General features: G+C 38.4%; 1 protein-coding gene across 1 annotated transcript; it reads right to left on the reverse strand.

The window, feature by feature from the left end:
- Positions 1-10,993: 10,993 nt before the first annotated feature.
- Positions 10,994-22,341, reverse strand: LOC104228673 (inositol phosphorylceramide glucuronosyltransferase 1). The gene is made up of 10 exons (XM_009781186.2): positions 21,890-22,341; positions 20,381-20,501; positions 18,255-18,440; positions 17,839-18,002; positions 16,310-16,417; positions 15,891-16,028; positions 15,701-15,808; positions 15,179-15,446; positions 14,970-15,093; positions 10,994-11,376 (listed from the first exon to the last, which is right to left on the reverse strand). Exons 1-10 carry the CDS (start codon positions 22,133-22,135, stop codon positions 11,238-11,240), a joined length of 1,602 nt encoding a protein of 533 aa, XP_009779488.1. The 5' UTR covers positions 22,136-22,341; the 3' UTR covers positions 10,994-11,237.
- Between the last annotated feature and the right edge of the window lie 1,717 nt (positions 22,342-24,058).

Here is a 24,058-nt window from a genome sequence, read left to right on the forward strand (position 1 = left end):
TAGAGGACACCTTGTTGTGGACCTAGGACTCTAAGACATGGGTTAATTGAACCACTTTTGCGAAAATAGCCCTATTTTGCAAAACGGCCTATGCAGCCAAAAGCGGTAGACATGCAAATTTGACAAGGATGGACTCTAAAGTAAAGAGACACCTAATTGCAGATTGGAGACTCTCCAAACACAGTTAAACAAACCACTTTGTGAAAATAGCCCTATTTTGCAAAATGACCAATGTGGCCAAAATTGACTAGACATGCAAGATTTGGCTAAGACCCCGCTAAGCCAAGGACCTAAGACTCACTAAGAAGACAGAACCCTATGTGGGTTGCCTACGTATCCCGCTCCGAAAGACGAGAATCAGATATGTGTAGTTCGGTAAGATCAGATACGGTCGAGAAATAAAATTAATAAATAACTTAGAGAAAATATATTTTTGTCTTTTTTTTTTTGAAAAATAAAGGGAAATGCAAAATCTTTTTGGATTTTTCTTTTCATGTTCATTTTTTGTCTTTTTCTTAAAAAAATGTAAAAGAAAAACATAACTAGGCCCTACTTGCTTTATTTTCACACTTCACCCTCTTTTCTTTCTCATTTTTTTCTTTTCTCATTTTCCCTCAACTATCATTGGTACGCCAAATGACCTTTTTACCCTTGAAGAAATGCAACATGTAGCACAAAGATGCATCAAGATAGTCTGTTATTTTGGGTACACCTGTCCTAGACGGATTAAACAAGCGTTCTTACTAGGGATCCGGGATGAGGCTGAGTTATTCTAGGTTTAAAACGTGGTTATATTTTTCTAGACTTGTGTACCCGAGCGGACAACTCGAGCCGGGGGGAGGGGGCTACGTACCGGGAACCAAAAGGCCATCCGGCTTTATAACTTGTCCGAGCCTCTTTCTAATTTAAGGTATGACACTAACAGAAAAGGAGTCACGCTAGCGTACACATCCCCGAAGATGAGAAGAGAAGGGTTTCGTAGCAGTTTATATACAGTTCAGATAATATCAAAGCGGTAAAAAGCAACATTTAGCACATTAGGCCCAAGCATGTGATAAAAATCAGATAATCATTAAAAACCAAATATAACAATTATTCTAAGCTCGAATTCTTGAACCCTGAACCAGAGATTCTGGGTTCTTATCCCCAGCAGAGTCGCCAGAGCTGTCACACCTCCTTTTTCTTACCCCCGGAAAGGGTATAAGGGAGTTTTTTCCAATTTAAGTGACAATCGAAATGGGATTTATTTATTTATTTAAGTTCAGAGTATCCACTTGGGATAATTTATGGTGTCCCAAGTCATCGGTTTAAAATCCCGAATCGAGGAAGTTTGACTCTTATTTATGGTCTGCGAACACAGAAATTCGGGTAAGGAATTCTGTTAACTCGGGAGAAGGTGTTAGGCATTCACGGGTTCCGTGGTTTTAGCACGGTCGCTCAACTATTATTATTGACCTATTTGTCTAATTTTAAAATATTTTTAAACCTATGTGCATTTTATTCCTTTTAAACCGCTTTTAATTATTCAGTTATTATACTAATATTTATTTAATTAGACATTGCGAATCTTGTCATGGGAACCGTACCAACGATCTACAATATGTTTATTTTATTAACAAGATTAAATTGTGGCCGGGTCACATAAATGTACCCCAGATTTTTAGAAATTAAGTGTCACGATCACGTCACGGGAACCGTACCCGTAGCTATGATAATTATTTAATTAACACACCTAAAGCAAACTACGAAAATTCAAGACATTTTTACACTAGTTAAGATAACCAATATGAGGGCCATAGAATATGGATTTTGTTTGTGTATGGCGCACCTCAATTTATTTTAAACGAAATGCATTCAACTACAGATATTCATATTTAAAGCTAATTTGAGATTAAGTATCACAACCACGCTACGGGAACCATACTCATAGTTGTGATGCTTTAATTACGTGTCTAAAGTAAACTACGAGATTCATTATTCATTATCCTAAAAGCTAATTTCAGATAATTGCTTACCAAGGAAACTACTCAAAATAGAGAAAGAAAAACTAAATTATTATTGAGACTAACAATATAATTTGCTAAGAAAATTACAGTAATGGACTAGGAGGAAACGTAATCAACAAGAGTAATGTCCCAATACAGAAAACTAAGAACAAAAATCATCCCAATCATACAAATTAAATCAATACAAAACGATCCAAAACATTAGCGAGAAGAACAATATCGGAAAGGAAAATGAACCTTATTGCTGCGTATTTTCTGCCATGAATCAATGAAGTAAGATCTCAAGAAAACAGCAAATCAAAACAAACGAGCTATTGATCCGAACCTCGAACCGGCAAAACTCAACTCAAACAACACTCTCCACCCGTTTTAATGGAAATCGCCAAAAAATGTAAAACCGACCATATCTAGAAGCCAAGAACAGGATCAGTTGGATTAGCAATGGCTGTCGGAGAAGGAGATGAAGAACAATACTCGCCGAAAAATCGAATTAAACCAAACAATGAAGCCAACGGATGCTATGACAGTTACTGGTGGTTTGGAGCTGCTTCGGGCTATTTGTGGTGAGGGAGCGGCTATCGTTGGTTGGAGGTTTAGACGACGGCTGTTGCTTCTTCTTGGAGCTTTGGAACGACCTCCATGAAAGCCTGTTGGATTTTGGCCAGCTCGTTGGCGAGATAGAACAGAACGAAAGTGCAACGAGGGAGGGAGGTCGTTCTCTATTGGGGATGGTATTCTACTGCTCGTTGCTCTCAGAGATCAAGAGAGATGAGAGGGTCCGTTCTCGCTGGTTCTGTGTAGGAGGAGTTGAAGGGTCATTTGGGCGAGGTGTAGAAGTTCTAGGGTTCGGGGGATTGGCCGGAACTGCTGGTGCTAGGTTTTTTTTAGAGTTGTATCTCTCGTGGCTGCTTGGTCTTCAAGATTAGGTTCTCTAGGGTTTTCTCTAAAGAAGATGAAGAGTCCCTTCCATGTAAAAAACGGCTGATGTGCTAAAGTCTAGGTCTAGGTTTTTTATTTTGATTTTTCTTGTATATTATGCTAAAGGGGTATCTAGGTTTGGGCTTTTGAGTTAATATGCTAAGAGTTTGGTTTAATTGGGCTACAAGCAAGACTAAATTAGTCCAAAAAAATTAATTCTATTCCCTCCTCCTTTTTGTATGTAAAAATAATATAGCAAACAAGATAACTATTAAAAATACTACTTCATCTTACTTAAGAAAATAACTATTAAAATAACACTAACCATTTAAAGCAAACCTATTTTTTTGGTATTTTTCAAGATTAAAAAAGACTACAAAACCTTAATGAAACTATTTTTTTTAATTTTTATTTTTTGTGAGAAAATAGAGTAAAGGGGTCAAAACTAATTAAAATAGCGATATTAGGCCTAAACTAAACATTTATATGCTAAAATATGAAAAATCTTGGGGAGGGTCAAAAATCACATGTCTACACCATGCCTTAGTGAAATTTCTACTTTACAATTTCATACTTACAATCTATTGCGGAAACTGGCTCAAGAGCTAATCGCTGCTAAAGCTCGAGCAATTAACCCTGTACTCGGGGACTGCTGTCTGAAAATCGGCATGCTCAAATTATTAAACTACAAAATTATAAGATCTTAAAAAGAAAATCTTCGATTTTATAGGCCACGTCCACCCCACTCGGGGACTGACACTTTGAATAAGTTCGAAGTATAATCGAGAAACAAGTCCGAAGGAAAAATCTCAAGTTAAAGGCTACGACCGAACTAACACGGTTCAGAGACGTCCGAATTCTGTAATCAAACAGGCCTTCGAATATTTTCGTAAAACCGATTAGAAAAGGCTACTCTCGGCAATGTTACAAAGGGTTTCTATAACATCAACCCTCAAAAACCATAAGAGGTACAAAATTATTCGAACTCTCGAACAAACTTATGCTAAGGCATAATGCAGCTTTTCGATAACACTGAATCCTAATGGGTACATATTTATCTTGTGCTAAGGCATAATAATTCATTATATAATTAAAACTTTTTAAGCCGGAAAAGGGAAAAAATGCCACTCTTTTATGGCCATGTCGGCCCGATTCAAGAGCCTAAGGACCAATATATTATTGGGTTCGAGGATCCACCCTCGCTCAACTGAAACCTAACGGATTTTTCTACTCCGAGTTTGAGCGAGTACTCACTCGATTATAAATACTATACCAATCTGATTTCGACAAAAATTTTCACAAGGCAACGAAATGAGTCAAAATTCTCACAAGATCTAAAGTGTGTAAGAATTATCATAAGACAAAGGAAAACAGAAATCAGAGACAAATCGGAAAGAAAAGGGATTTTTCATATATGCAAAAATATTTACAAAGACCACTCAAAGTCTTACACAAAAAATCCAAAAAAAAGAAAAAAAATCTTAGTGCCTCATCTTCATCTTATCCGCTCTCCGATCCACTTGCGCTCCCGGAGTCATCATCATCAGAGGAAAGCAGCGCTCTAGCATTGGCCTCAAGTATTTTCGCATTCTCGATATCGGCGGCAAGGTCGAAGATACGAGCATGAATCTCCTCGAGAATCTCTCTTCGAGACTGAAACTTGGTATGCTCAACGACCCAGTATGATCGAGTCTAGGCTGTATCAGCCGCTGTCTTTGCTCGAACTTGAGCAGCTTCAGCATCAGCTCGATAGATGGCCACCATCGCCTCAGCTTCAGCCTTTATTCTTCCTGCCTCAGATGTGGCCTTTGCAAGATTGACGACCAATCGAGTCTCGAGCTCCTCAATTTTATTGGCTCGGGCCAAGCTCTCCTCCTTCATGCTTTGGAGTTGATGCTCAGCCAAAGATAGCTGGGCTCAAGCAGTATCTTTCTCCGAGGCGAGGCGGTCCATGTTCTGCTTCCACCCCAAAGTCTCTGCCTCTTTCATTTTGGCCTCCTCGCGAAGCTGCTCGATCTTTTTGGCGTTCTGCTGAACCAGCAGGATCTAAGTATTAGTCGCCACCCCTGAATCGACACACCAAACTTCTAAAAAAATTCCTCATTACCTGTTCGATCAAGTCAGTCTGCTGTTTGTGAGCTTTGGCTAGTTCAGCTCAGAGGTCCTTGATCTCCTTTTCTTTTTGCCCACTGAAGAGTTTGAGGTAATCTCTCTCCTCCGTGAGCCTTTTGAGGTCAGCCTCATGCCGTTTCAGCTCAGCTCGGGATTTGGAAAATGCTTCACGATGAAATGTCATGGCCTATGGAGAAAGAAAGGAAATCAGGCAAAAGGAAATGAAGGCAAACGTAAAACTAATAACGGGGGCTGGAGTCTAACTGGTTCAGGAGTTGCTGAGCCTCATCGAAAATGATCGATGCATCCAGATCGAAAACATCATCGACCCCCATAAAGCAGCCACGGAATAAGTCATCCCCTTCGTGTGTCATTCCCACATCGGGGGTCTCCAAATCCTGTGCCTCCTAAATTTGCCCCTCAGAAAATATGGGAATGGGCGGCGAATAATCAATATTGATTGCCCCAAGCAAGACAATTAGGGCTCTCTCTCCTTTTCAGAGGGCCTCGGAACTGGACCCTTCAGGAACAACCGTCGATTGTTCGTCACGTCGGACAAGCACATTTGCCAATTATTTGTCACGGCAGGAGACATCTTCAGCCTACGATGACTCGGGGACTTTGCTCAGACCATCTTCAGAGATCTCCTCGGTTCGAAGATGAGCCTCCTCGACCATCACCAGCTCAGCTGCCTTTGAAGATTCGACGCTCCCCCTCTTTCGAGCCACCAGCTCATAGTCAACATATTCTTTCTCCTCTTCTTCATCTCGTAGTTTTTGGGCTACGTCTCCAGGCAGCGGCAGTGTCTTTCTTCGACTTGCGAGCCTTTCTCTTCTTAGGCTTTGGAGTATCGGAGGGCGAGATACTTTTCCTCTTCTTCTCCTTCGAAAGCTTCAGGACCGGGGGTGAAACCTCCTCCTCCCCGGACGGAGGCCTCATAACAGTTTAACCAGGCCTGCACAAGAGGGAGCTAGGTAAGTTTAAAAGAAAAATGTTTTAAGGCCATTAGGTACATAAAAGGGAAGGATTACTGTGATTTTTAGCCTCCCATCGGCCCCTTGCTAAGTCGTTCCATGAGTGCTCAGCGTACGAAGAGGCTGAGGCTAGGGTCCGAACCCAACTCTCGAGGTTTGGAATCATGTCGGGCATCCAAGCAACCGCTATATCACATAAAGGGATGTTAGTACAAGGAAGTAAAGGAAACAAAATGGTAAATAAAAAGCTGGAGGAAGGATCAAACTTACGCTTCATGTTCCACTTCTCAAGAAATGGCATCTTCTCGGGCGAAATTAGGTCGGAAGTCTTCACTCGGACAAATCGATCCATCCACACTCTGTCCTTGTCCTCGTCTATACTCGAGAACAATACCTTGATAGCTCGACACTGGAGCTTTATCAGTCCGCCTCGGAAAAGATGGGGCCTGTATAGTCTGATGAGATGATCAAGGGTGAAAGGCATCCCTTTCTTTTTGTTCGAAAAAAACCGAAACAAAAGGACAATCCGCCAAAGGAAGGGTGGATCTGATCGAGGGTTATTTGGTACTAGCGGAAGAAATCGAGGATGACAAGGTTAACAGGTCCCAGCATGAAAGGGAAAGTGTAAACACTTAGGAACCCATTCACGTGGGTAGTGATATCTTCCTCAGGGGTCGGGACCACCACCTCTTTCTTGTCCCAGTTGCAGTCTTTCTTGACCTGCTCGAGGTCTCTTTCAGTTATCGAGCATATGTATCTCGACATGGGTTCACACCGACCGGGGATGGAGGAGGTTTTCTCAATTCTGAAGTCGAAAGTGAGATCGCACCCTCCCTCGGGAACACACTCCTCAGGGCGTGGGTCCATCGGCGTTTTATCACCTACTGGTCGCGACGAATAGGCTTTTTCTTTCCGGGGAACAGTTTTTGATGTTTTCGCCATTTTTGTGTAAAGAAAAGAGAAGAGGATAAGGTTTGGTAACGGAGTGGAACGAGAAGTCTTAGAAGGTGAGGAAAACTTTAAAGATTTGCAGATAAACTTGAAGAACACAAAGAAATTTTGAAGATTGGTATTAGAGAAATCCAAAGTAAAGTTTGAGGAAGTGAGAAGAAGACCTATTTAAAAATTCACAGCGACTGTTCAAAGGCACTAGTGGGCGACCGCCAACTGACACTCATTAATGATTTTGGAACTGAACCGACGGGACGTTTCGGTCGCTTACGTCACTTACCTCACAAGGATGACGTCATGATGGATCGAGGTACAAAATCGTAGGATCAATTCGTTTCTTCTCATTACACTCCAAGAAACGAGGGGACTATCTGTATACGGTTAACATCGGGCCTACCCGATTTTGCTATTTGATCGAGAGCACGGAATTGGATCGAGGGTCAGCCTCGTAATGAATCATATCAGAGCACGAAGACATATAGCCAATTCGAAGATCGAAATGCCTATCGAGATCGAGGCCAGCAGTGATCGAGACCAAATATGACAGACTTCAAGCAAAGCGCAGTAACGGGAAAGCAAGATATCCGTGATTGGCCGGAGATCATGGCGTCTATCTTGGAACAGATCAAATCAAGGGCAGTTACCTAGTTAATCATGGGATTTACTTCCGTAAATAGAATTGTACCATAACTAGGACTCATCTGCTATATAAAGAAGGCCCCAATCATTTTGTAAACACCTACATTCACGAATATTAAAGTAATATAATATTTCTCAGTTTACTTTCTTGTTCATCAGCTTATTGTGCCCTTAACTATTCTTGCATAACTAGCTCGAGGGTGTCCAATCTCGAGGGTTCTGTCCAAACACTGATTTGTTTATATTATTGTCAATTTGCATCACTTATCTTTATGTTTATCAATTGATATTAGGTGAAATCACATATCCTTAAAATCACATTATAAGTTTAATTGTTATCCAATTTTTAGGGTAAACAATAGTATAGTACATTTATTCTCCACTTCTTCTTTCTCCTTGTAATAAAAATACAATATTACAGCCCTACACCAAAATCTCATAACCAAAACTTACCAAAATCTCTATAGCAACTTCCATTACCATCAACAAAAACATATTTGAAACCTTAAAACTAACTTCCAATCTGTTCAGAATTAATATTAATGGTATTCAAACTCGTGATACTCTTGTCCGAACTATGGCAAAAAAGGTATTCGCCAACTTAAGGTTAGCTCTGACGGCTACCTTTCTGCCTCGCCCACCATTTTCTGAATGTGTGAAACCTATCTGGCATAGCGTGGAATGCAAATCAACTATTCATCTGTTCAATTTATGTGGCACTTTCGTTTTTTAAGATTCAAACTATATAAATTTTGACTAATATTTTAAGATATATTTTTTCATCATATTAACATGGGAAGAATTACAACCTATATTATTTTTTATATAATTTCTGAATATCTAAATTTTAATTCAAAATATTGGGTTAATACAATCCAATTTTGCTTAAAAATGAATCAAATTAACTCGCGATAAGCAAAATTATCAATAAATTATACTACTAACAGATAGTAAACATCTTTAAGTATATTGGCTAGCTAGCCTTATTAATTACTCTATTACCTTAAGCTATAATTAAGCTAAATGCATTTCGGCTTTCGGTGGTACAGTGCACGTCATTTGCACATCACAGTCGCATTTTGTGGGCGAATCCGAAACTAGTAGTAGTACTTCTAGACGGGTGTACATGGACCAGATTGGTTCGATTTTTATCAAATTAACTATATCGGTTTGGATTGATTCGATTTTATCAACTTTTTTAGATTTTTCGAGTTTTTTGTTACATTAATATTATTTCAATCTTAATTTGTGTATGTTATAGATAAAGTTTTAATAAGTGAATATATGTTTAGTAAAGATTGAAAAAACTAACAAACATATGATCTATTAAAATATTCTTATGGGAGAATTTTTTTAATAACACGTGATAGTTATTTTTTAGCCGTCTAATAATAATTTTCCGTTGATGTATGTTTTCAAGGTTAACCGATCGAATTTAATAATTAAACATAAAAATCAATATGAAACTTAAATAATGATATGCTCTATTTAATTTTAAAATTATTAAATATCATTTCAAATTTGAAAAAGATATAAGATTTAACATATCTTTACATATGAATATGAAAGAACAAAGAGATTGACGCATTTCAATAACACTTGATAAGAAAGTGATGATACAACCCATTATTTAAAGTAAATAAAAATAACGCACTTCATAGATATATTAAATATCACATTCCACGGGAGGATCCCAAACATTTTGACATTTTTTAAAGAAAATTCTATATAAAGTCTTAAAAGTATATATAAAAATTAGTACTCCCTCCGTTTCAATTTATGTGAACCCATTTGACTAGGCACGGAGTTTAAGAAGAGAGAGAAGACTTTTGAACTTGTGGTGTAAAATGAAGCACATATATTTTGTGTGACTATAAATCATTGCATAAAAGTAAATTGTTTCCAAATAGGGAAAGAGGTCATTCTTTTTGGCACGGACTAAAAAGGAAATAAGTTCACATAAATTGAAATGGAGGGAGTATATATTTTCGGTTTGGTTCGATTTTTTTTTACTTGATATCAAACCAAACATAACCAAATTTTTTAATCGATTTGATGCGATTTTCGGTTCGATTTGAACACCCCTAATGTTCTAGTCTAGTGAATAGGAATTTTATAGTCAAATAAGCACGCCAAAGTGAAGTAGGAGAGATTCGTTATTCATCAAAATGAACGAACAATGCAGCCACTTCAAAATCTTGGGGGACATTCCTTAGATATTTGGATATCCACAGGTAGTAGTGGTGGCAAAATGATTTAAAAAAAACAGTTATTCATCCATATTATCCACTAAAAATAAGTTGGATAATTTTTTTTAAATGGATCAAATATGGATAAGAATCATATTATTCACTTACAAAATGGATAACTAATGAGTTTACTTTTACATTTGTAAAGCCTCAAATTGGGGTTCTTCAAGTTTGGAAGACTGAATTCTCCCAAAAGTGATCATATTCAATAAATCATGAATAATATGAATATTCATGTCCATATTATTCGCTGATTAACCCGTTTTTTATCCGTATTAAATATGGGTCGGATCAAATAATTTATCTGTTTTTGCATTACCCGTTTTCGACCCGAGCCGCCTATTTGTCACCCCTATCGAGAAGCAATGGCTGTTGCTAAAATCTTTAGTATACTCAAATCTGATGCAGGACAAGATAGGCAGTTTCTTTCTTGCTTCCACCTGTGGCCTTCTACCACCGCCTTGACACCTTAATATCAAGGAACCCCCCCCCCCCAATCCACAAGTAGGTGTCCCCAACGGAAAACCTTTTACCGTGCCACACGATTCTTTCACAAAGCGCTCTTTCCACTCCTGCCGGTAGTCATTGCACACTAGCTGGTTCACTGGGAAAACTACAATTCAAGTGCAAAAGGAAAAGGAAACAATGTAAGAATCCGAATCTGACCTAAATGAGAATGACATAGAAGTTTCTTTTCGGCATTACAACCTATACCACAATTTCCTAGATCGAATTATTTTGTGAAATTGACTCTCCCTATGCTTGGGAATGGCATTACCATCTTCCTATTAAGTATTTTTAAATTTTAATTACTCTCTAAGGGGTGGAATAGAAGGACAATCTTTCCCTATCCATCAACCTGCCAATCAAATGCCACATCATATGATCTAAACATTAGCAGTAAGATTTGGACATTACTAGGAAGCTTTACGTTCTTGGCAGAGCTTCAATGCACAAAGCCTGCCAAACCTAAGAAAAGAAATAGCCCAATGCACTGGCTATAAGGGCTTGAGAAAGAATCGCACCATATTTACATTTATGCAAGTGGTTGTTTTGATGGTTTGAACCCCATGACATTCTAATCATACATCGACAACTTTTATCTTTGCGCCAAGGCTCCCCTTTAAGGGGAACTTACACACACTTTCAAATTACTTGGATATTAAAACCTAACATTAGATACTCTGACATTTGTTAGATTATAAGATTCATATACAGGCAGACACTTTACAAAGAATTACACCACAACCTTTCTAAGATAAGCAAATGTGAGACCGAAAAAGACCTGTGTATTCACACGTTAAGTTACCAGGAAGAATATGTCGAAATGAATTACAAGTGCAAGAAAGAGCTTGCATGTAGTTGGCTGAGACCTGAATATGCCACAATCAGCACAAGAAACATATACTCCTCCTTTGTGTGCCCCCTTCTTCAAAGCCACTCATAAATGATCTAATCGATAGATGCTCCGAAGCATATGTCATGAAGGATGCTAAAACAAGGCCTCCTACAACCATCAATCCTAATCTGCAACAACATAAACACAGTATAAAAGATAAAACTTTTAAGTTTTTCAAGTGCCAGACGACACATGTACTGAAAAGTTGAAAGGCATATGGTATTATCAACTGAGAGAGAACAAATCCAGTGAGAAGTTAAGAATGCACTAGAAGACCATCTGTGTGAAGCCATATGGTTGTAGACAGTAGTTTATATGTGACGCAGCATTTTAGAGTCGCATGCTTTGAAGGCTTTTACCGTTAACACATCCGGAAATGACTGCATAAAGTTTAACCAAAATGGTTACAACCTTGAACCTTCTCCTAGGCTACTTAACAAATGATCAGATCTACTCTAAATATTTTTCTTTTGGGGCATAAATGACCTATTCTAAAATATCTAATTACATCTTTTATTCAATGTGCTCTCACCCAATGGTCTCAAAAGGATCCCCTTGGAAAGATTTGGCTAAATACATAGACGACTCCTCAAACTTGCCAAAAAATTTCATACACCTCAACTAAAGCTGTCACCTACCGAACACCTGGTCTATACTTTGTGCATATTAGACATCTAACAGACAATCTCTCACAAGAACGAAGTGCGTGACTCCCAAACGCTATGACATGGCCAGAAAAAAAAAGGACCAGTATGCGACACATGGAAGATTTAAAAAGTAAAACCTCTCTCATCTACAACTTTTTTTTTCCAATTCTCTCACACATCTGCGTCGTCTTCTTCGACTCCCCGCCAACCCCCACCCCACCCCAAAAAAAAGTCCTTTCTTCAAATCCCCACGACACCATTTTTCACTGTCAAAACAGTTTTCACCAATTTTTTTTTTTTTTGGTAATTAAAATTTTATTAACCACCAAATTTGAAATTACAGACCATAGATGAAGCTATCACAGCCAGCTATCCATAAGTAAACATCTAGCTGACAAAACCACTATGCCTTTACCTTAAAGATTTGAAGCACGCCTCCTAGGGAGGATCTCTTCCATCTCTCAGGCAAGTTACAGAAAAACAAAAAAACACCTAATCTATCACTAAAAGGAGCTAAAAATACCATGACTGAACAAGTTTCCTAATCTCTGTGGATGCTCTAACATTACATATATAAGCAATATTCCTAGCAATCCTATCCACATTTGTACCATTTTTTTCAAATATCCTCTAGTTTCTTTCCCTCCAAACAGCATGACTGACTTCTGCGTAGACCATTCTAAAGAGTTGTGCTGATCGTGATTTGCCTTTAGCATTTTTAACAGCCCACTGTAACTGTTGAACCCACGTAGCTGCTAAAATTTTTGTCTCCTCATCCATTGAAGGACTCTGCTCCATAATCTTTTAGTAAAATCACAGTCCACATACAAGTGATCTCTAGTTTCATTTTGGCATTGGCAGTAGGGGTGGGCATTCGGTCGATTCGGTTCGGTTTGAAGAAATTCGGTTCGGTTATTCGGTTTTGTAAAAGTGGTAACCGAAACCGAACTGAAATAAGTTCGGTTCAGTTCGGTTTTTCTAATTTCGGTTCGGTTTTCGGTTTGAACATTATCATATTGGACTCCTTCTATGTAATAATACGACCAACGAATTAGTTGATTTTTTCCAAAACTTCGAAATTGTTGGAAATATTGTGTTTATAGAAAGAAAAAAATAGACTAAACTTTGCACACTATTATGGATCATAAAATTCAAACATAGTGTAAATTACAACTCTGTGTGAAATTCTCCCGGTATCTGTCATATATGCTATGGAAGTTTTAATAGACTGAAAGTCTTTAAGATAGGAAAGTTGATGGACTTACTTAATTGGGTTGAGTCTTTGATAGATTGGACCCAATAGTATTAATTTATTACCTATGGGCTTAGCCTATATATAACTTAAAGAACATATATGCTAATAATTCGGTTTTTCGGTTAACCGAACTAAAAAACTTAATAACCGAATACCAAACCGAAAAACTGAAATTTTAAAATTTTAAACCGAAACCGACCGACCGAACCGAATAACCGAAACCAAAATAAAAAAAATTCGGTTCGGTCGGTTTATTCGGTTCCGACCGAAATACGCCCACCCCTAATTGGCAGAGCGTGCATAAAGGATCCAACTAAACTCCCCATCTAACTAGTCTGCCTATGGTAGGTAACCTGCCCTACAAATGCAACCACATAGTGAACTTTGCTTTGGGTCTTGCTTCATTTTTAAACATGAGACATTTCCAAGGTACTCTAGGCTCATCTCCCAGTAGTTGAAGATAGATTTGCCTGATCAAGCTCTTACCCTCTTTCGGTGTAACATGAACCTGCTTCCACATTTCTCTAGCTTCCATAATTTTTCCCACCATCCAAGACGCTTGTTGTGGTACACATACATTGTCCAAGTCATGCCCTCTTATATAGTATGTATGAATCCACCTGATCCAAAGTTTGTCCTTTTTATGAGCCAAGTCCCCATAGGTTTTTGTGATAGCTGCTCTATTTCACAACAACAAATTAGTGAGATTTAAGCCCCCTATGGATTTAGGTGCACACATCTTATCCCAGGCTAGCTGTCCTCTCTTAATAATTGTGTTAACTCCAGACCATATGTAACTCCTACAGTAAGAATCAATTGTCTTCACTACCTTCACAGGCAAAATAGTTTTCACCAATTTTAACACCCCAAATATTCGCCCCACCATTCACGCCACAACATAGATTCATCAACAGCAGACCAATGACGTCCTTAACTCCCCTGTTCTCTCTTCTGCAATTTGAAAGGCTATCAAGCATACCAGTACTGCAGAAAATGGCTAGCTGCGGAAGCAAGCTGTCGGTGAAATTCCAGAAAATTTATGACTTTTTTGAGGATTGCCTTTCACCAAACTTATGAAAAGGTTTGTACCATTGCTCTTCGAAGTAAGAAAAATCCTATGAAGATGGACCACGGGTGTTGGTTGAGAGAAGAGACGGAGGACTGTAATGGCGTGAATTAAAAAAGGTCGAGGGTGGGGTGAGTGGCAGTGGTGGCGTGAGAGAGCATGAAGAGGGATTTGATGGTGCCAGAGGTGGCAGGGAGAGAGAAGGAAAGGGAAGGTAGGATATGGTCGCAGGGAGAGAGAAGAGGGAGGAAGAAAAAAAACATAAAAACTAAAATTGTGGCCTCCACGAGCTCAAAATTGGTGTTCTACACGCACTATGCCATGTCAACATTATGTATCTAATATGCACAGTTTTGGGTATAGATCGGTACTCAATAGGTTACACATTTAGTTAAAGTGTCAAAATGAAAATTGTTGGCAAGTTTGAGGGCCATTGATGTATTCAACCAAATGATTTTGTTCCTTTTCATATTAAATGCATTTAAACGGATGATGTTGCAATGGACTTTAGCATCTCATATATAAATACAAATTTCAAACCTATATCTTCAGACAATAACTCAGTGAACATATTCAAATTTGTTGTCAAAATAATGTTCCAGGGCAAGTAAACGCCAAATAGCATTTTGTCATTCTAATGCAGCCACTAACTTATATATATATATATATATATATATATATATATATATATATACACACACACATAACTATTATAAATAACTTGAAGTGCAGAAGTAATTATATTAAAAGTACCTCAAAAACAAAGCAGTGATTCCGAAAATACTAGGCAATGCAGGGGCTAAAATTGCAAGAGATGCCATCCCTAACCCATAGTAGCACGCGGCAATGTCACAACATGATTGCTGCACCTGATGACCTACAAGGCAACAAAACACCAAGTACGGTGAAACAATGCACCTTAAATTAAGTAAAATGAAAACTACTTACTTATGTCAACCAACCTTTTCCAGACTCATGGTCCAAAGATGCAGGATGAGCCTGAAATTGTCGCGCACGATTTGCCACAGCCTTTCCCCATTGATAAATTAAGTGCAAATAACTCCCGAACAAGAGGAAGAAAAGTGTAAATGTCCACTCATACATTAGGAGGAGACCAGTCCACGGCATTACTTGGCGTGGGATAATTACGAGTGAAAGCCCAAGGGACGCCAGAACAGCAGCAAAACAGACACATACAGATATCCCACCCAGAAAAGCAGGCACCTTCGGCTGCATACAATTTGTGAACTTGTTTCATTATCATTTAGGAACAAGCAATATAAGCTAATCATAAATTGAGAAAACATTAGAAATAGGAGTAAGAACTTCAACTATGTCATGCTTGATATATAATTGAAAGCCACTCCGCAAGACATAAGACATGGCAATTCATTATTTTGCCAATCTCGTACAGATTAGTGAAACGAAAAGAGCAAGAAAAACCAGGATGTCACAACTCTACAATCGATAAGGAGCAAAGATACCTGCTGAGGGGAAACAATGGTGGATGAAGGAACGGAAGAATAAGGTAGGACACCTCTAGCTCTGACCTTGTAGTATAGCTGTCTAACATGGTCACACAATGATCGGGTCTGCAGACAGAAATCTTTTTTCAATATGACAGATACTCAAAATGCTGACAACTATGTAATGACATCATTTTAAATTGCTGACCTTTAAAAATGATCGATAGTAGCAAAATATTATCAGAAGCAACGGAAACAGAAACAAAAATTTGACAAGAAGTTCATCTCTAGGATTTTTGCCCCCTCCAGTTCCAGGTAGCGATTCTTGAAGACGAACCCGAACATTCTGTAGCATGAGCAAACATAAGGTCATACAGTTGTTGGAGATAAGTTAAGCAAAATCATCTCTAGCACAACAACATAGAGCGCGCAAGCTCAGCTTTAAGCCGCAAACAGTAAAGTGCATAAAACAGTGTTTATGTTGAGCAAGGAAACAGTGCTATGGACCATGGTATCAGGAAAGTAAAATTTAGGATACAAATGGAGGAAGAAGACAACAATATCGAATCTAAAAAGACTTGCAACAGCTGTGGGCAGTGACTAGAGTACACGGAAGAAGAGAAGTACCTGCCATACGTCAACAGGTTTTAACAGCCAAGATGTCCACCAATCCCATGGTTTAAGTGGTCCCAACGTGTAATGAATAACTCGGAGTTCTTTCTCATCTACCATCCACTACAAAAATATAAAGGAAAAAAGGGTTAGTGCAAGCAAGGAAAAGTTAAAATGCATTTAAAGAAAATCAAGCTCTTGCATCTAAAAAGTTTCTGCTCTAAATTTCTCATTTATTTTCTCATATACCTGTTACCAGTTCTTGCCATTCAATACTCTTTTCTTTGACTGATTTCTTTTCAGACCATGCGCTTATCAAATAACATTTCCCTAAATGGCTATTGTTCAACTTTCTCCAACAACAACAACTATGCCTCAGTCCCAAACAAGTTGGGATCGTATATATGAAATCTCACTAACCATGTTACGCCATTTAAACTCATCTCAGGCCAATATTTTATAAAATAAAAATAAACATAAAAAGTACTAGAAGTTCTTCATATTTTTTACTAGGCTAAATAACTCGTAAAAAAGCATATGAAGTAAAGCAATAGTGCTAACATGACTAAAACATCTTCTCAACTAATAGATATCTCCTACATAGATCATTTTCTTCCATTGTGCCCTATCTTTCGCTAAGTCTACACGAGTCCTAAGAAATTGTAGGTCCTTCGATACAACTTCCCTCCAAGTAATTTTAGGTCTACCTCGTCCCATTTTAACCTTTTACTCACCATGGTTTCTCACATACGGACTGGTGCATCTAGCGGACAACTTAGGACATGACAATACCATCTCAAGGGCCCTCTCTCATTTCATCCTCGATGTGAGCTACTTGAATCTACTCGCGAATGTGGTCATTTCTAATCTTGTTTAGCTTTGTATGACCGCACATCCATTTTAGCATCTACATTACTGCGACACTCATCTTGCGAATGTGTTGGACTTCAGCACTCACTTTTGTGGGCATCTCTCTATGACATAGCACTTCTCCATTTCAACCACCCGAATTTTGATTCTATGTGTAACTTCTTCGCATAATTTCTTGGCGTGGTTCTTCTTTGCAGAGAATATGGTTATGTGGATCACTAAGATTGTAGAACTGTTCATACTTGGTAGAATGAAATTAAGCAAACAAAACTGCAGTAGCTTCCAATGAATGAAGCATGATTGACATAACCACAATAAGCCCACAATATTGTAGCCTCTTCAGGATTATTTTCTCACACAATCACGGTAAGCCCACAGAACAATGCAAAGTTGAAACATCACATGTTGCAATTTTCCAATGACTGCTGCAGTATATTACAGTTCTCATGTAAATCAATGTTTTCTGTGTCAAACAGAAATTCCATTTGAAGTCATTGCTTCCAGATCCAAATAATTAAAAAGTCAAAGCACACAACCCGCCCCACCCCCTCACCCACAAAAAACCCTCAAAAATATAGAATAAATGTAAAAGAAGAAGAAGAAGAAAACACACACAGACACACACAACAGTCAAAGGGATTCAAAAGAGGCAGTCCCTTGATCCTAAAACAAACCTTGTTAGCAAGCATGTAAAGGCCCACATCAGCATTGTAAAGAGTAGAAAGTCTCTCCATTTCAGGGACCTTTCTAGAATTTAAGACATCTGAAGGCTGATTTGGCTCATAAACACGCGCATTAGCAAACCCAACATAGTAGGAGTTCAGAAAACCTTGATCACCTGTCAGCAGGAAAGAATGCATCACTTTTTCACATTCTCAAAATAGGAAGACTTTGATTGTTAGGAGGACTACACAAGATAAGCTCCTAATAAGAGTAAAGAACTTCCACACCTAGACAATAACTTTGTAAGATTATTAGACGACAGAAGATAATCCAAATCCTCCAAAATAAAGATTACATTTGTTTAACTATTAAGGTTGGACAGAGAGTAGATAACCTAAGAATTAAACAGTTAACAGAAATAGCATACCTCCAGTGTAAGAAGGCAGAGTGGTCACCTTGCTCATCATATCCTTAAAAACCTCTTCTGATGGCTCAATCACCATTACTCCAGAATTTAGTCTCTCAGAATGTTTTAAATTTGCACAAAACTTCCCACATTTAAATAGATCTTCAATGCTCTTTACTACAATAGTATCAGCATCAAGATACACCACTGCCAAAATAAAAGAATAAATTCCAACATTAAGGACTAGAATTCAGAAAATGTGTCACCTTTACTTTTAAAAAAATATGTCATCAATTTATCAAAAAAAAAGGGGGTCATAAAGTTATCAAAAAAGAGAAGAAAAAGATGCCATGAAGTGACAACTCTACGTTCCCTACCTTTTGCACCCTACCTTCCCTACATTTTAAAAAATTTGAAATTTCAGACAACCAGTTTGGGTTCATGCCGGGGCGATCTACCACAGAAGCTATCCACCTTATGAGGAGGATGGTGGAACAATACAGGGATAAGAAGAAGGATCTCCACATGGTGTTTATTGATCTAGAGAAAGCGTACGACAGGGTTCCTAGGGAGGTCTTATGGAGCTGCTTAGAGGTTAAAGGGGTCTCGGCAGCCTACATTAGGGTGATTAAAGACATGTATGATGAAGCTAAGACTCGGGTTAGGACAGTAGGAGGCGACTCCGAGTATTTTCCGGTTGTTACGGGGTTACACCAAGGGTCTGCGTCCAGCCCTTTCCTATTTGCCCTGGTGATGGATGCACTAACTCATCATATTCAAGGAGATGTGCCATGGTGCATGCTATTTGCTGATGACATAGTTCTAATCGATGAGACACGAGGCGGTGTCAACGAGAGGCTAGAGGTTTGGAGACAAGCCTTTGAGTCTAAAGGCTTCAGGTTGAGCAGGACGAAGACGGAATACCTCGAGTGCAAATTTGGGGCTGAACCGACGGAAGCGGGAGTGGAAGTGAGGCTTGACTCTCGAGTCATCCCTAAGAGGAGTAGTTTCAAGTACCTTGGGTCAGTTATTCAGGGGATCGGGGAGATCGACGAGGATGTCACACACCGTATAGGGGTGGGGTGGATGAAGTGGAGGTTAGCATCGGGAGTCCTGTGCGACAAGAAAGTGCCAACGTTACTAAAAGGTAAGTTTTATAAAGCAGTGGTTAGGCCTGCCATGTTGTATGGGACCGAGTGTTGGCCGGTTAAGAACTCACACATCCAGAAGACAAAAGTAGCAGAGATGAGGATGTTGAGGTGGATGTGCGGGCATACAAGGATGGATACGATTAAGAATGAAGATATTCGAGAGAAGGTGGGCGTGGCCCCCATGTAGGACAAAATGCGGGAAGCAAGACTCAGATGATTTGGGCACATTCAGAGGAGGAGCACTGAGGCACCGGTGAGGAGGTGTGAACGATTGGCTGTGGTCGGCACGAGGAGAGGTAGAGGGAGACCTAAGAAATATTGGGGAGAGGTGATCAGGCAGGATATGACGTGACTTAGGATTACTGAGGACATGGCCCTTGACAGAGAATTGTGGAGGTCGAGCATTAAGGTTGTAGGCTAGGGGGAAGGTGTGAGTATTTCTACAGCGCACTAAAGTGAAATTAGCCAGTTAGGAGTTAGTCTTAGGATGTTACTGGTCAATTACTGATGTAGGGCTTTATCTGCTGGATATTATTATATTTTTCCATCTTTTTCGTGCTTCCTATATTTCTTATACTGTTGTTATTTTTATTTTATGTTATGGTATGCTATTTTATTTTGTTTTATGTTATTTTATTATGAATTTATGGATAGTACTAATATATCGTCTCTTGTCGCTTTCGTGAGCCGAGGGTCTCCTGGAAACAGTCTCTCTGCCCCTCGGGGTAGGGGTAAGGTCTGCGTACCTATTACCCTCCCCAGACCCCACTAGTGGGATTATACTGGGTTGTTGTTGTTGGTGTTGGTGTTAGAACTGATCATTTATACCAACTACTATAAATTAAGCGGAAATAGATTGCTATATTGCACAAAGAAGAAGACCACAAATTCACTTGGCCAAGTTTGAAAAGCACATAAGAAAGTTTTAAATGTAGATCATATCCCTTTCTTCCTTTCTGCCCAAACTTAAAATCAAGCGCTGAGATATGGAATTACCTTTCTTGTACTTGGTCATGTTAAATACTTTTAGCTTTGTGTAGACGCCCCAAAACCTCGTCGGCCTCACTTGATTCGGGTTTGACAATAAACTAATCTTTTCCACAATCCAACCATCAGCCTGCACAGGAAGAAACAAAGGCCAAATCCTTCAATAAAAATATTAAGCCACATCTAGAGATGCCTTAGAATCAGACACAAATTTTAAGATGGAAATCTAGAACAACTGAAAAGACTAACATGGGACAAAATAAGGCAAGCTCAATATAGAATGACAGCCGGAACAACTGAATAGACTATAGGACTTGTTGAGACAAGCTCAAATTCAGTCACTGGTTTGCTTCTTTTTTCTGACTGGAAGGCCTTTTAGCAGCAAAATAGAAGATACATTGCATTTGTAAGTACAGGTTAGAATCTATCTACTAAACTACTAAATAGAAGATACACTAAACTACTACACCTCCCTATCAAACTCAAACTTCTTAAAGCGAACCAGCACAATGACACTTCAATTTAAGACCTTAGTCTTTAACGACTTATTCATACAAAATTATTATTAATCGAGCAATCATCATTACCTCAACTCCAAATTATTTAGAGGCGGCCATATGTATCATTTGTATTCATTTCATACCATTAATAAGTATATGTGGTTGCAGGGGCAAATCCACTACTTTTGACTCTGACTTTTATATGTGCATGAGGAAATTCATTAGAATTAGTACATATCGAGAGAATCCAAGTACAAGAAATCTTTGCCTCCTGAAGACAGTAAGAACTCCAAAACCACTTTCCCTGCTTCCTAAGTCCATCCCTATAAGTGGGCATGCTCCTTTAATTTTCTTATAGCAATAGCAGTGGTGTTCACTCCAACATGCGCGCACCTCGACTAATCTATTGGAAACTACAACCTCCCACCAGCAAAGGTACGGTTAACTCTGTCCACCAAAACTTAGGTGGATGAGAACAATTAACATGGAGTTGACTAACGCCCCAACCTTGATTCCCCAGATTAGCACCCAACTCTTCAACCACTAGACCAGCCTCTTGGCCTTGGGTGCTAGATGGGCATGGTCATTTCAATGCAATAGTTCGAGTACTCATTATAATGACACCATCTTCAAAGTAGTTATCTACCTATTGCAACACTCCTCGACTATCCGACTTGAAAACAATTACTCATTCTGTGCCAATTTATTTGGCAATATTTTCTTATTAGTCCATTTCAAAACGATTGACACATTTCTATTCTGGAAACAATTAACTTTAAATTTTTCATTTATCCTTAATGAAAAGCTTTTATAGTCGTACAAATGTTATAACATATTTAAGAACGACCGTTTCAAAAGTCTGGTTTCTTATTTAAACTTTGTGCTGAGTCTGTCAAACTATACCAAACAAATTGGAACGGAGGGTGTATAAAGCAACTAAAAGTTTGCCTGAATCAAACTACACTATGCAAAAAATGACCAAAATGAAAGTAAATGCTATAGTGTTAAAAATACATACTCGAAGGAGGTCATTAGCGTATTGAGAAACTCCATCAGAGACCAAAACAACCATATCTTTAGTGGACCCACTTTCCCTTATTGACTTTCCAAGCACTCTAACACCCAACAAGAACTCATCTCCGTACAGAAGAGTGACGTAAGCTTCTTCAGTTGATTGAGATTTGGAAGCTCCGATTACCCAATAATTACATGACAAAAACATTATTAAGGAGATAATCCATAATCTTAACAATATTGGTTTCATCCTAATCTTTCAGCAGAATTCAGAAACTTGAATTTCGAAGGTGAAAAGGGATCTAGGGAGAAACGTGGGGTTACTGGAAATGGTATTAGAATAATGAAATGAAACGTTTATATTACGAATTGGGGATTATTTAGTGTATTCGCTGTTCTTGTGACTTCCCTCCTGGCATTCGTTGTCATCTCCTAAGCTGTCTTTCTGGAAAGTGTGAATTTTCAAAACTTCTCCAGTTGATGTTATTTCCTTTTGTGAGTTTAAGTGTATAAATTTATAAACTCGGGTAAATCTCTCTATAAGTATTAATAATCCAGAGAAATTAATAATTAAAACTCACCCATAATGAAAAATTATTCTTACCATATTAGTTTGTCTATGGCTTGAATGTTTTCTCGTTTTTTTTTCTTGATGTACCTAAAATAGCGCTAGTATATGTTTTAGATATAGAAAAGACTTAAATGTCACTAAAATTTAGAGAATTTCTAGTACTAAGAAAATTGAGTTTTTATACTATCGGATACAAACAAATTTAAATAAAATAATACTATGAATACTAAGGATTTGAATGGTCGATTCTATCTTACTCGGAATTAAGGTATAATTATTTTTTGTTGTACGTGTAATATGTACCGCCAAAACTTAAAGGTAAGTTCTATAGAGCAGTGGTCACACTGATTATATATGTTATATGGGACGGAGTGTTGACTAGTCAAGAACTCCCATGTACAGAAGATGAAGGTGGTTTGAAATGAGAATGTTGAGATAGAAGTGTAGGCATACCAGGTTGGATAAAATTAGAAATGAAGTTATCCGGGATAAGGTTGGCGTGGCCCCTGTAGAGGATAAGATGCGGGAGGCGAGACTTAGATGGTTCGGGCATGTTAAGAAGAGAGGCACTGATGCTCCAGTGAGGAGGTGTGAGAGGCTAGCGTTGGAGGGCCAACAGAGAGGTAGAGGCATGCCGAAAAAGTATTGGGGTGAGGTGATTATGCGAGATATAGCATTACTCCAACTGACTGAGGACATGACCATAGATAGGAGGTGCGAAGGTTGAGAATAAAGGTAGAGGGTTAGGTTGCCGAGTGTTGTCCTTGTTTGTCACAGTAGCTTTGATACATCTCTTAGTTTCCTTCGGGTTGCTTCTTTTTATTCCTAGATTGTTGTTATTACTTTTTGCTGTTTTGTTTCGGTTTTCTGCTTGCATTACTTAGTGTTAATTTTATATTTTTGCTTTGGTTGTCAGATTGGTTTGCTTGTTATTGTCCCTTCCATTTTTTCTCCCTGAGCCGAGGGTCTACTGGAAATAATCTCTCTGCCTTTTAAAGGCAGGGGTAAGGTCTGCCTGCACTCTACCCTTCTCAGACCCCGTTTATGGGACTACACTAAATTTTTTTTTTGTATAATATGATTCACATCCATAATTTCATTTGAATAAGTCATAATGGACGGAAAAATTTGTGAGAATTTAGAATTAGCCTTCCTATTACAACTATAGTAGTTAATTAGATATACAACAACAACGATCCAATAAAATTTTATTAGTGAGGTCTGGGGAGGATAGTGTATACGCAGATCTTGTCCCTATCCGAGAGGTTAGATAAGTATAATGTAGGCTTTAGTTTAGTAGTCCAAATTGATATTTCAACTCAAATAAATTTTGCATTTAAACGTGTTTATATTAACTGGGATCATATTGACATGTGAATCTTTGTTTGTAGTAATAATGTATAGGGTTTTATTATTTCGAGTGACAAAATTAAGAACCATGGAGAAATGAGACAAATCACTTGCAAAGGAAGTTAATCCTTTTTCCAATAATAATAAACTAAAGGCAGAAGACTTCATTATTTGGTTCTTTAATTCTAAGTGGTCAAGTTGGAAATTTCTTAAACTGAAAATGCAGCTATTACAGTAAATTCCAGCCACAGC

Source organism: Nicotiana sylvestris, chromosome 5, assembly GCF_000393655.2.
Source record: "Nicotiana sylvestris chromosome 5, ASM39365v2, whole genome shotgun sequence".
In the NCBI taxonomy this organism is placed as follows: domain Eukaryota; kingdom Viridiplantae; phylum Streptophyta; class Magnoliopsida; order Solanales; family Solanaceae; genus Nicotiana; species Nicotiana sylvestris.